Source organism: Bidens hawaiensis, unplaced genomic scaffold (assembly GCF_021521415.1).
Source record: "Bidens hawaiensis isolate Kalapana, Puna unplaced genomic scaffold, B.hawaiensis_p1.1 tig00028813_1, whole genome shotgun sequence".
Lineage (NCBI taxonomy): Eukaryota > Viridiplantae > Streptophyta > Magnoliopsida > Asterales > Asteraceae > Bidens > Bidens hawaiensis.
Genome location: NW_027494736.1, coordinates 253729 through 268358, shown reverse-complemented (window position 1 = coordinate 268358; position 14630 = coordinate 253729). Strand labels below are relative to the sequence as shown.

Here is a 14630-nt window from a genome sequence, read left to right as displayed (position 1 = left end):
CAATCTTCTCCGGATCACGTAGCCTGGAATTAAGATGCAACACCAGCAAGTCTCTAATAATAGGAAAGGCGAAAATGTACCCCGAGAAGATGTTCTCGACCATCTCAACCATCAAATAACGAAGACCACAAAGCCAGATGAAGACCAGAATATTCCTCCTACTTAACGTTGTTTTTGTCTATCTCTGCCCTCCAAACATGAATATTACATTTAATCTTTGCTCAACTCAATCACGAAGTTCTAATTTTTTAACTCTCTCTCCAACTCTCCTCTTACTTTTACAAAATGAGCCAAAAAAAAAACAAAAAATGTTTCAGGCGAAAATGTACCCCGAGAAGATGTTCTCGACCATCTCAACCATCAAATAACGAAGACCACAAAGCCAGATGAAGACCAGAATATTCCTCCTACTTAACGTTGTTTTTGTCTATCTCTGCCCTCCAAACATGAATATTACATTTAATCTTTGCTCAACTCAATCACGAAGTTCTAATTTTTTAACTCTCTCTCCAACTCTCCTCTTACTTTTACAAAATGAGCCAAAAAAAAAACAAAAAATGTTTCTCCCTTCAAGTTTGACCAACAACGTAACAATAGTGGTTTTGAAGTTATATTCTTACAACTTTAGTCCCTTAAATTTGGGTTATTATGTTTCTACGCCCCTTAAAATATATTGTGTTTTCAATTACACATGGAACAAACTCTGCTCATTTCGGGTTCTTTTCAAATGCTCTAGCTCGGCTCGTGAGTTGTTTTTTTAAGCTCGGGCTCGACTTGTTTATTATTTATGAATTACTTTATATCCATTTTTCATGTTCTTATATCTATTTTAAAAAAAAAACCTTAAACGCGCTAAGCTCGGCTCAAACTCAGCATGAGCTGGTTAATACGTAGAAGTCTACTATATAGGTAAAACATAAAAATATACTAGGCTCGTTGAGGCCCGACAAACCTAAACGAAATTCCCATACAAGGCTGAAGTTCAGGCTCGATACAAGATTTATTTGAGGCTTAGGCCTGGCTTGAACTCGAAAAAACTCCGCTCTTTTCAAGCTTTGTATCGATCCAAACTCGAGTAGATCACGAGCAACTCGGCTCACCTCTACTTATCCATCAATTCTTTTACGCGTTTTCGAGTCCTTTGGAACTCTCCCACATTTACCTCTACTAGAATCATTGACATGGCTTTGTTACTCAAAATTCTATTTTCTCTTTTCCTCTAAACGACAGGTCTTACCGGCTTCATTGCTTCCTTCGGAATGTAAAAAGTGTCAATATTAGTGAGTACATAACTAAGTCAAGTCTAGGGTTTTTATCTTTTAATTGGTCCCTTTCGGTTATCGATTCTCATAATTGAATAGTCCGAGGATCATTATTGTTCTTTCAACCGTAGCGCTTCTAGAGTACACCTTTATACTTTTTATCTTCACTAATAACTTCTCTAGTTGCAGAGAGTATTAAACATTTACCTAAATCGGTAGGTCCTTTAGTGATCCCACGCCAGCCCCACAACGTTGGGCTCAAATTAGAAAACAAAACTATTGACCTGTTTGGTTCACGGTTTAAATTGAACCCGAACCAGGTGAATCTCATACAAAGAAAACCAAAGAAAAAATATATAAATAGATGAAAAACTCAAGGTCATTAACAAAGACGTACATCATTTCCAATTTTATAACTAAAAAGAAAAAATAATAAAAAATAAAAACAACAGTCAGTTTGTGTGCCGATAAACTTTACACCATAAAAACCAAATCCTTTTTCTACTACCAGAACCTAACGCCTAAACAGCAGCGTAGCGATATCAATTTCTAAAAGCATGTTTCTTAAATTATGGTGTCGAGTCAAAACTAACTTGTAAATTATCATCCTCTAACTCGATGTACCTAAAGTTTGTAAGTTACCTTTGTGCTTGATCAGTTGTACTTGCTGCACCGGGAGTTGCACTACTTGGACCTGCACCACCGTTCTCTAGAGACGGAGGTGATGTGCCCCATTTGCCTTCTGACTCGAGTGGCTCGAGTACACACACGGCACCGTCACTTAGTCCCAATGCGAGTTGATCCGGTTCAGATGGGTGTGCAGCTATGACAAGTGGGTGCACCCTTAAACTGAAAAGGTTCATAATATTAGAAGACACAAAAATATTTATGAAATAGTTATATAAAAATTGTAAAACTGTAGGTTTTGTAATTATTTGTAATGCTACATATTTGTTACGCTTTTTTGAACAAATATGGAAAAAGGTGTTTCGGGCCCATGCAGCCTGTTTTAGCCCATTAGACTAGAGGTACACAGAAGAAAGGGTTGGAAACCGAACACGTTTGGGTTGAACCTGAACCGAACCATAGGGTTGAAAATGGTGTAGGCTTATGAAACCGATTTGAACCCGGTCAAAATGAACCGAACCGGTTAAAACCCAGTTTTAAACTGTGCTCATTTTCCCTCTCAAAATAGGTTGAAAACCAAAGCGGTTTCACCAAAAACTGTGTTCGGCTTTCTTTTACCCGACCTGGCTCAAACCTTATTCTTTCCATCTCAAAACCGGGTTTGACTTTCTTTGACCCAACCCAACAGAGTTACAAACCGGTCAAACCCATTCTTTTCCCTCTCAAAAATCAGGTTGGAACCCGTGCCAGTGTCACCAAAAACCTAGTTTGATTTTCTTTGACCCAACGCCACCCAGTTTCAAACCAGTCAAATTTGATTCTCTCCCAAAAACCGTGTTGGAACCCAAACCAGGTTTACCTTTCTTGGACCCTACCCGACCCGTTTTGGGCCTAAAACCCGATTTATGCACTTCTACGTCTGACCACCCAATTTGACACCTTATAGAATAAAAAATATAAGTTTGGTACACATTGCAGTTTCAGTCTATCAACATACGGATTGGTCAAATGTGTCGAAAGTAGGGAATTTGGAAATATATGACCCTCTCACTTAGCCACCTCAGTAATATCATTTGCATAACATAAATTTAACAAGTAATGAAAATATGTAAAGGGCTGAAAAATAAATATGATAAAATGAAATAACACCGACTTTGGATTGCTTGGCAAATAAGCATTTGAAGTAATCCGACATCGCAACCTTAGTGTTGATGAGGTAAGAATACCCACACTTGCATCCTCAAATCCCACAAATATCGACTGGCTATCACACGAATAAGTAGCATGGGTAATCAACCCACTTGTCTCTGGCGGGAACCACTATTTCACAAAAATATGCATCACAATTCATCAGTAACTATTAACATTTAGTTATAAAAGCATCTGGATCAACCAAACCCATTTTAGCCCGAACCCAACAAAACCCGAACAATTTTCTCAGAAAGTGGGCAACGATATGAATACTTAGTGAAGAAGATACCTGTTTGGGAGATTCCAGTTTAGGTGCTTCATAAACGGCTATCTGAGTTTCATGTACAGCTAGCAAATGTGTTTGGTCTTGGTGAAATTGCACACGCGTGTCAGCAAGGGGACCTACCACACGCCCAGCTGGAATTTGCAGAGGTTTACTTGTTTGTTTTTCCCATCCGTTTGTGTTCCAAACACACAACTGCATACAGAAAAAAGTTCTCTTATTATGAGGATGCCTATTGTCTGTCAAATATGTTTACAAACACACGTGAACAAAAGTCATTCAGCTTTTGTTCGTTTAATTAAACAAACAAACACATGTCATGTTCGTTCATTTAAATTGGCTTATGTTCATTCATTTGCATTGATTTATGTTCTTTACTTTACGCTTGTTTAGGATATGCTCTTTTACATTCAGTAATATATTCATTTAAATCTTTAGACCCATTACACTTTAGTCTAGTTTTAATAACTATTTAAGCACAACACATTGTCCAATACTTGATGCAAAATTACTATCGAGCCGGGGGTCTCACTGGAAGCAGCCTCTCTATTCCTACAGGGTCCTCAGGCCCTACAATAGCTTTGCTATTGGTGGGATTTACTGAGTATGACGATGACGATGACATTGTCTTTCATGTTCACATTTTTTTGGTTTTATTTAGCTTTTGGTCGTTTATCTATGTTTAATTATACACGTTCGTTTACGTTCATAAACTGTTCGTTTATATTGTTAACAAATAAACCTAAACGAGCGCAAACACATTCATTTTTTTAACAAATGAACAAAATAACCCCATTCATTGAGTTCGTGTCCAATTGCTTGTTTGATAAAAGTTAAACAACAAACATAAATGGACGTGATCACACTCATTTTTTAATGAACGAACACAACCAAAGGAACCCCGCTCGTTTAGTTGTTCGTGTCCAATCATTTGTTCGACTAATGAACAAACACAAACAGAAGAACCATGTTCGTCTAGTTGCCCATGTCCAATCATTTGTTCGGTTAAAGTTAAATGAACGAGCATAAACGAACACAGTCGCTTTTTTAACAAACGTACACGAACAAGATAACCTCGTTCGTCTAGCTGTTCGTGTTCGGTCGTTTGTTCAGTTAAAGTTAAACAAACGAACACAAACATGCACCATCCTTGTTCACTATTTCGTTTACAGGCCTATGAAAAACTAAACAACCCGTTAACTAAAAATATGAACAAACCAAATTACCTGAGAATCAGCACCAGAAGATACTAGAACATTAAGCACATTGGAGAAAGCCAATCCAGTTATCCGTTTATGATGGCCTTTCAGCTTCGTTTTAACCTATTCATATAAACAAAAACATCACTTTGTATGTTGACTACAGAGTTGACTTTTCAAATACTATTGACTAAAAGATCTAATAAACAACCTCATCAACTCGAACATTGTATATGTGAATTGAAGAATCCTCCATTCCAATGGCAATAATATTATTATCTTGTGGATGAAACGCCAAAAACGTTGCAGCTGGCGGTGGTGCCATGAATGTAGTCATAGTCTGCATGATTTTCATAAGGTATGTATAAGGATCATATATGTGTGAGATAAACGCGGATGTAACATACGAAGAAAACGAACCTTAAATGTCATCATATTAAATAAAGAGATTTTGCCTCCAGAAGCAGACATAACATATGAGTCATTCTTGGACAATGCAAAACATGGGACAGCATCTTCAGGGTTTGTATCACTAATATCATTAGTCATCAAAATTCCACTTGCGGGTTGCCATAGTTGAGGTATCACATTAGCAGTAGCCTGATTAAAGTAATTAAAAACATGTCAGAGCACAAATTCAAGAAATATAGAAGTGAATCTAAGTTGGCCCCTGTTTGGTTTGTAAATAAAGGTTTGGAATTTAAAATTATAATGAAATTATATATAGGGGAAAGTTAACGTACAAATTAAATAAACGTGCTAACTGTGCGAATCAAGTAGTGTAATTATATATACAAGTACACTATGTTGTATATATAACACGTTAATTTAATTTTATTTGATCCAAACCCTTATATATACATATAAAACGCAAATAGCAGTTAACTCTCAAAAACACTGTTCAAAAAACATTTAGTTAAAATAATATTTTAAATACTGTTAATTTTTTAAGTTTAAACAATGCATTGTTTTAGCATCGTAAACTATACCAAGTGTCGTTATCGTACCGGTACTGTGACAAACCAAACTCATATCGACCAAACAACATAGGTGCCCCAGTGTTGGTATCATCAGGACTGGTATTAGTATTCGTTTTTATGGATTTCGATCGATGAAAAACAGGTGTCGATATCCTTTACGGTGTCAGTATCAGTATTTCTTTTTATGGCTTTTGACCAACGTAAAATCGTTTACTAGTAATAGCATAAGACCAAATTACCCTTTGTTGATATTATTGTATTTATGTGATTTATTGCTTTGGTATACAAATGCTATTTAAAAATACATTTTTAATACCTTCCCAGTTGAGCTGCGGTCATTTCTTGGCCACTTCCATAGTTTATGAACCGCATTAGCTGCTAAAGCCAATATAGCAAGTCCCGAGTTTGTGTATATCAATCTTGAAACCTGTACATGTACAACGTTGACCAAAAGTCAAAAGAAGCCAAACCAATTTAAAGAAAAAACATTGACAATATTATTAAACTGAAATGAAAATGATACCCGCGTTGGTGAAGATGTACTATCAGGAAGCCTTAAAGACCGACACTGTGATGGTTCAGTTATCTCAGTTAACTTCCATGTTCTAGATTTTTCCACAGCCTCATCTACAATTCTGGGCTTTGCATCAATAGGGCCCCGACTGTCACCATTCTACAAAATTTAACATCATGAGTCATGACCAATGACCACAATTAAATATAAATAATCCAAAAATGATAATTGTAGGCCCTGTAAACGAACCGAACGTTTAGTGAACCGCTATTGAAACCGTTCGGCAGGAAGTTCGTTTATTTAATAAACAAAAAAAAACATGAACAAAAACTTTTGTTCATTAGATTTACCGAACAAACATGAGCACAAGTTTTCGTTCGTGAATGCTCTTTATGCTCGTTCATATGTATTTGTTTATTTGCGCTTATTTATGGTCATTCGCTTATTGAATAAACGAACGAAGACACAAGTTTTCGTTCATGAATGCTCTTTATGTTCGTATATGTGTTTGTTTATTTACGCTTATTTATGTTTGTTCGCTTATTGAATAAACGAACGAAGGGACATGAACAAAATTTTTTCTTTATCTGATCAAACGAACATAAACATGTTTCGTTCGTTCATGACTTCGTTCATTATCGTTTGTGAATGTTCGTTTATTTTCGGTTAAATATTAATAAAAACTTCAAGGATTACATATTGATATTTTTATTCATGTTATGTTTTTAAATTTTCAACTTAAACTTTAAGTTACAAGCCTAAACATCGATTCATTAATGTTTGTTTATGTTTGTTCATTTATGTTTGTTAAACATGTTCATTTTCTTACCAAACAAACTTGCAAACAAATGTGTTCGTGTGCGGTTAAATTCAAATAAACGAGCATGAACACGCCCCAGTTCGTGTCCATTCAATTCGTTTACAGGCCTAGCAATCTGTTCATACTAATTATCAAAAAATAATCAGATAACAAAATGCTAACCATAACCACCATTGGAGGCATAGGTGTAACCCTATCCATAATACCGGGTCCCGCGGGCGAATTAGCAGCAGCACCAAACATGGTCATCATTTGGGGCTGTATATGTATAAACCATTTCAGTAAGACACCGTGAAATTTTATAAAAATAGGCTTTGAAAGCATAATATAAGAAACCGAATTACCTTCACAAGAGATGCAGATGCAACCCTAGAAGGGTCAAAAGTTCGACTTTCCATTGTTCTTAGTAGCCTAAGTCCATCTTGATTAGCAAGAATTTTGATCCCGTTTTCGTTTGTTGATACAGCCATCAGAACACCTTCTTTGTTGAATCTTATACAGGGAGAAGCCTGCAAACACATAAAGAACCAACAAATAAGTTACAGCCAGCGATTTCAACCCGTTTACTTGTTAAGGGGTCGATTCGAGCAATATTTTTATCGCTAACAAGAAAATAGGTCAAATGGACCAAACAGGTTGAGGTTTTATATGTATAAAACATCCAAAATCATTATACTTTAAAAGTTCAATTTTTTTAATATAGCTAGGGTGTAAACGAGCCAAGCCAGTTCATGAGCTACTCAAGATCAGCTCGTTGAAAACTCAAGCGGAGCTCAAGCCCAAGTCTCAGCCTTATAACAAGCTTGTTTAATAAGTGTGCCTAAGCCAGAGCTTCACTTATCGAGCTCAAGCTAGCTCGCTAGCCTAAACAAGCCTATTATTTATATAAAAGTATGATAACTATATAACATATATTATGCTATATATATAAATTATAATTAAAAAAGTTAAAAAGTGTAAATTAATTACTTAATAGATAGTAATCGAGCTGAGCTTGGGCTTGAAAATACGACGACCATGCTTGAGTTTTAGAAAAAGAGCTCGAAACCTAACAGATGTCAAAATAAGCGAAACTTGAGCCTAGTCGAGCTCCGGCTAGGCTCAGTCTCGTTTACACCCCTAAACAAAGCTGTTTTTAAACATATTTGCTAGCTTAATTTATTTTAACATTGATTTTTTTTATCATATTTGAAGGCTAACTTATTAAAAGTATTGCACAAAAACTGTTTCTCATCAAACACGGTCTTAGACGACTTTTTGACCCATAAGTCAATTGTTCATGCCCACCGGTTATGAAAACTCTCGGTTATATATCTAAATGAAAGAATTCGATGAGTACCGGTAAACCACCATCAGCATCAGTTGTTGTCAATAAGTTAACATTATCCATATCCCAGAATTTAATCATAAATTCATCACCAGCAGCAAGAAACCGATTCTTTGTGGTATCAAACTGCACAACTTCAACAGATCGTTTACCGAGCCCGATATAAGTACGTTTCACAGCTCCTTCACTTTCATTCCATTCAACAATGTACGAATCTCCATCCTTACTTGTTCCACATGAGAATAACCTATTAATATGCGAATATTAGATATGTATATTAGCATGTCAAATATAATATCATAACAAAACATATAGTTTTAAGCCATATTTTTACTAAAAGATTAAAAATTTCCCAAATTTTCATATTTACTCTGTCTTTTTATGTTTTGCTAAATAGTTTTTTTTATCTCGTTTACTAAGTTTTTCTTTTTGCGTTTTTTAATTATTTTCTTTCATCTATGTATAATCTTCTCTTATAACACTCATAGTATATGAGTGACAATCATCAAATGAAAACTAGTTAAAAATGAGTGAATATTTTTTGAAAAAATTTAAAGTTTCAGTAAAATACTCATTTTACAACTTATTTTTAATATAATTAATCAAAATGGTTAACTTTGATATTTTTTTCATTAAGAGAGGATCTATGCAATTTTGGTTTCGGGTTGGGTAAACATGCAATTAGTGAAGTTTAGAAGTGCATACATGAAATTCTCCCTTTTTTATATTTCCGTTTGTGGATGTATCAGCAAACGACCAATTTAAAAGTAAACGAGCTGAATTTGCCACACATAACATTGATAAATAAATAAATAAAATGAAAAAGAAATATCAAATTTTAACCTTGTTCCATCGGCGCTATATGCCATCGCGGTGGATGAATGACCTGGTGCATCGTAGTCCACCCTGGAACCCATATTGTCATACAACCAAGCCTTTATTTTCCCATTGGTTGATGTAGAGAAGATAAACTGGTATATATAAAAATAAAAAATAAACAAATAGGCAGTTGAATATTATTTATATAACAAATCAGAGGCGATTTTTACCTGAATAGTTTCCTTGACATGTGGACATATAGAATATACAGGTGCTTCATGACCCTCAAATGTAAACTGTTTTGCCCCTGTTACTGCATCCCACACCTATAAAAAAAGACTTAAAATTATATATAATTAAATATTTTGATGAAAACAGAAACACCTGGTAAAAAAGTGACGAAACAGACCTTTATTAATCTATCCTCGCCACATGTCACAATGCAAAGTTGTTTGTTCGGGTGAGAGAAAGCAAGATCATTAACACTGCCACCGTGAGCCTCAATCTATACAACCATAACAAATAAAATGGTAGAAGATAAGAAACGCTACCTGTCACTACTTAAACAAGAAAAGATGAACCTAGATATCAAACAAGACAAACCTCTAAATGGTTTCTGAGATCATCAGCACCATGATACGAGTATATCTGCACAATGTGTTTTGAGAATGCAACACCTGTATGAAAGAAAAAATAACCGATTAGGTTATATTTCAAGATAATAACTGTTGAAAAAAGGTAAATTATTATTACCAAACAGTGATCCATCGGGGCTCCATGTTACACGATTTATAATTGCAGTATTGTCGTTGGTCAAGGATGCCTATTACAAACAAAAGTCAAAAGTCAAGTTGGCCACTTTAGCCCAAAAATACACTAAATTATTACAAAGACTAATGTATGGGTATAAACCTGCAAAGGCATTGTAAGAACACTGATATCCCAAATCTTGAAATTCTTGTGAGCAAGTTTCTCTCTGCTAGCTACTTCCCAAATCATGATGTCACCATTGCTAGTTCCAACTAATATTAAAGAAAAATATAAAACAATATTATTATTCCAATTTCTAGCATTAATAATGTTTGAAATGTAATGTTAATGGGAACTAAGCACTTACCAAGAAGCAGAACTTGCTGTATCGAATGAAATTCCATACTTTTGACTACAGAACCCTGATTTAGAGTCATCACCACGGTTTTAGGCAAATCATCAGAAGAGTAAGAGCTTTGACCATGACTCTGACTTTGACTTTGACCCATATAACCAACAGGTAACATATTTACAGGCATATGATTGACCTGCTAAGAACATCATACATGCATTAGCATATAGCTTCTAAAAATATTCAAAGGATCCTTGTATAAATAAATAATATAGGGAAAGTATGTCATACTTCATCAGATATCCCAAATGTGCGTGTTCTCTTTAAGGTGTGTTCAGAATCAGCTGTTTGATAATCAACAGCTGGATTGTTGGTAGGAGGAGTCCTAGGTCGCTTTAACATAGCTTCAATGTGATATAAAACAAGAAAACAGCAAACCATATTCAGAAACATTGCACTCCCTATTAGGCTTGTAAACAAACTGAACCCTTCGTTTATTTAATAAATGAACAAACATGAACAGAATTTTTTGTTTATTTAGCTAAACAAACGATCTCATTTGTTCATTTATGTCCCATTTGTTCATATTCGCTATTATAATCAGTTAAATGTTTTAGGCCCATTACAATATTGTCTAGTTTTAATAACTTCTGAAGCCAAAAAAAATTATTGTTCAAATTTACTTATAATTTGTTTTAGCTCAATTATGTTTGTTCATCCGTGTTTATTTTGTGTTTAGTTACTTGACTTACTTCTGCACATGAAAATGAACAAAAGAAATACAAACACATTCATTTTCTTAGTGAAGTAACACAAACAAGAAAACCTTGTTCGTTTAACTGTTCGTGTTCAATCGCTTGTTCGGTTAAATTCAAACGAACACAAACATGCTCCGTTAGTGTTCATTCAGTTAAGCCTACTCTCTTTTATCAAGAATTTAACCAAGCTTAAAATACACATACCAGCATTATTAGGCGGAGTGAAACCAATCGGAACCGTGGAAACTGATGGATGAGGCACGGCTGCCATCCAACCAGCAAGAGATGATGGCATAGGTGCAGGCGCAGGCTGAAAAGGCTTAAAATACAAAAAAAACAATGTACAAATTAGGTCATAAAACTATTTCTTTATGGACGGTAAATAAAAGGCTAATTTCACTTACACCATGAGCACCTAGAGGTGGAAAGCCTGCGGGCTTTGGTACAGAGCCCATTAACGGATTAGTAACCGGTGATGGGGCCCGTGCACCATTTGGCTGTGACTGCCCACACGAATGGTCAACAAACAGTGTTTTGATATCAGGGTTCGGCTTCGGGTTCTTACAAAGCTGGTGTTGCCAATTCAAACTACAATGTGTATTCAAATATTAATATAAAAATAAACTCATGTTACTGGATCAGAAATCAAAAGCAAGATATGAACCTTTGGTTAATAAGTGTTCGAAGTCTTGAATTCTTTAAGCCTGGAAAGTTTAACTTGTCACGGAACAGGGGATTTGCTTCAATCAACTTCTTTAACTCACCCAGCATTATAGTCCTAGCAGATTTCGTGTCTCCGTATTTTGATAATTGTTCATTGTCCCTGTAGGTATGCATGTATTCACATCAAAACTTTACAACTCATACTTATTAACCATTAACTATTACAATTTACACACCTGAAGTTATCTAAAGTCAAAAGCTGAGTTATTTCTTTAAACAGATCTTCATTGAAAGCAGAAAACACTTTCAAATCCTTCACTAGAATCTCAACACCTTTAGAACGATCCTTCCTGCAAATTATTCAGATTATAAGAATCTCAATATTAAGTGCGTATAGGTATGAACAAGATTTGAATCCAAACATACTTGTCCAGGGCTTCAAGATACTTCTGTTTTCGTATCTCAAAGAAGATTTTCATCGAGTATCTGTTATCGTCAACCTTTGTGAATCCCGAAAGATACTTTTCGACCTCATCCCATTCACCATTTGTCACCATTTCTTCAAAGTATCTCATATTGAAGAAAAAAACAGATTCTTGCTCCAACCTCCACAACAAAATAATTAAAATAAATACAACTTATACAAACGCAGGTAGGGACGAGCATTTGGTACCAAGTACCCAGAGATTTGGTACGGTATTCGTACAAACTTTTCCACTCAGTATCGTATTTTCGGTACCGGTACCGGCATTTCATAACGAGTACCAGTACCATACCGGATCATACCGATAAGCTTCCCACTTTCCCAGAAATTCACTATCGGTATTTTTGGTACTGGGATCAGCATTTCGTAACAAGTACCAATACCGTTACAATTCCCACTTTTCCAGAAATTCAGTCTGTAATTTCGGTACCCGGTACCAGCCTTGAAAACAGAACAGAAATTCAACAAATAATGATAATATAATATTAAACCCTACCTATGAACAGACTCCTTGAACTTCTCTTCATCTAGAAACTGAAGAATTAAAAACACAAGCTCTCTGCTGAGAGATGACATAGCTGCCTCTAATCTGCAATCAAATCAAAATTAAAAACATTAAAAAAATACACCAATAATAATAATTAATATTTAGAAACCATATAGCTTCCTCAAATCTGCAATCATATCAAAATATAAAATTTAAAAAATAATTAATATTTAGAGACAAGATAGCTATCTCTAAACTGCAATCAAATCAAAATATAAAATTTTAAAAATAATTATAAATAATAATTAATATTTAGAGACGAGATAGCTATCTCTAAACTGCAATCAAACTATAATTAAAAACAATAAAAAAATCACAAAAAATACAGCAAAAATTTAAATAAAATTAAATAAAAAAATAAAAAATACAGCAATATAATAATTAACATTTAGAGACAACATAGCTTTCTCTAATCTGCAATCAAATTAAAATTAAAATAAATAAACTAAAAAATTACAAATAATACATGAAAAAATAAACAAAATTAAATCTAAACAAAAATTTTAAAAAATATTATTGATATTTAGACACAACAAGGCTTTCTCTAAACTGCAGTAAAAAGAATGAAAAAGTAAACAGTATTAAAATTAAACAAATTAAATAAAAATTAAAAAAAAAAACAACGACAATAAAATAATTAATACTTGTCAACAAAGCTTTCTCTAAACTGCAATCAAATTAAAATATAAAAATTATATGTAAAAAAAATAAGAAAAAAATTAAAAAAAAATAGATGAAATGAAACAACGGCGTTAATCACTACCAGATCGGCAAACTCAACCACCAGATTCATAACCTAATCCACAATTTCACGATAAGTTCACGATAAATCGCTACCTTCCAACGAGAAAATGACCAACAGATGTTACAGATCAAATTAAAATAAAATACATGAAAAATAACCAAAATTAAATAAAAAAAATCCAAAAAAATAAATAAAATTCATCAACAGCGTGAATCAGTACGAGATCAACAAATTGAGCTAAAAATCCCTAATTCTCGAGCACAAAAAGCCCTAATTCTCCAAATAACGGTAAATTGTTACCTTCGAAGGAGAAATTGACGAGATTAACAGATCGAATTGAATCGTACGGTTGGTTTATAATAATAATAATAAGACGAATTTGTCATATAAATTTTGGGATTCAATTTTGGGGGGTTTTAGAGAGAGAGAGAGAAAGTGTGAAGCGAAGAACCATAGAAGACAAGATATAAATACTATTAGGGATATGATATGTTATTTCACTTATCAAATGTTAAATGATAAGTAATGAACTTGTTGTGTTATTTTTATGATAAGCAGTTGTGGTTATTATAACTTATTATGATTTAAATATTATAATTTATTATTGTTTTGTGATTTATATATGAGGCAGGAATGATATTGGGGTTTTCTTTTGTTTTTGGCTTTATGGAGGTGTCATCTGGTGTGGACGACCTCATGGAAGATGTGAGTGTGTTTATTATTGTGGGACCCGGGTTATTTTCTTAAAGAGATGTTACGTTGTTGTTCACGTTTAAGAATTCTAATTTTGCTTTTTCTATACGGAAAGAAAATAAAATTCAACATTAACCTTTTGTTTAATTAATTTCCAATGGGAAAATTTCCATTATAGCCCATTTAAAGAATGTGTTTTCAAAATTATCCTTAATAATTCAAGTTTCCAACTTTGTCCCTTTGTTATCTCGTCGTCGACGACATGATAGCGAACACCGACGATGCGTTACTGAAACAAATAGGATAACGACACGTGGTCGGAATCTGTCTGGAATAGGTCGTCGACGATGTTAGTGGATAACGCATCGCTGCTTCCCTACGTTAGCAACATAACGCATCGCTGCTACCCTACGTTACGTTAGCAACATAACGCATCGCTGCTACCCTACGTTACGTATAACATAGGGTTGACGATGCGTTATGTTGCTAACATAGGGTGGCGGCGATGCGTTATGTTGCTGCTACCTTGTTATGACAACACAAGGGTTCCACGATGCGTTAGTGATAACGCATCGCCGCTACCCTACGTTAGAAACATAAGGCATCGTCAACACAT

The 14630-nt window shown here is 34.4% G+C and overlaps 1 protein-coding gene across 2 annotated transcripts; it reads right to left on the bottom strand.

Moving 5' to 3' along the window:
- Positions 1 to 1601: 1601 nt before the first annotated feature.
- LOC143577804 (topless-related protein 4-like) lies at positions 1602 to 13743 on the bottom strand. 2 transcript variants are annotated; one of them, XM_077061532.1, is made up of 26 exons: positions 13622 to 13743; positions 12526 to 12618; positions 11972 to 12151; positions 11782 to 11895; positions 11547 to 11705; positions 11287 to 11470; positions 11087 to 11201; positions 10416 to 10528; positions 10140 to 10323; positions 9935 to 10044; positions 9776 to 9845; positions 9626 to 9699; positions 9432 to 9527; positions 9253 to 9348; positions 9047 to 9174; positions 8216 to 8450; positions 7221 to 7385; positions 7039 to 7134; positions 6066 to 6215; positions 5859 to 5969; positions 4983 to 5162; positions 4774 to 4902; positions 4590 to 4685; positions 3370 to 3558; positions 3043 to 3209; positions 1602 to 2111 (listed from the first exon to the last, which is right to left on the bottom strand). In XM_077061532.1, exons 2-26 carry the CDS (start codon positions 12603 to 12605, stop codon positions 1901 to 1903), a joined length of 3432 nt encoding a protein of 1143 aa, XP_076917647.1. In that variant the 5' UTR covers positions 12606 to 12618; positions 13622 to 13743; the 3' UTR covers positions 1602 to 1900. The 2 variants fall into 2 exon arrangements, with proteins under 2 accessions (XP_076917647.1, XP_076917648.1); XM_077061533.1 differs by having other exon boundaries at positions 10140 to 10320.
- Positions 13744 to 14630: the final 887 nt, after the last annotated feature.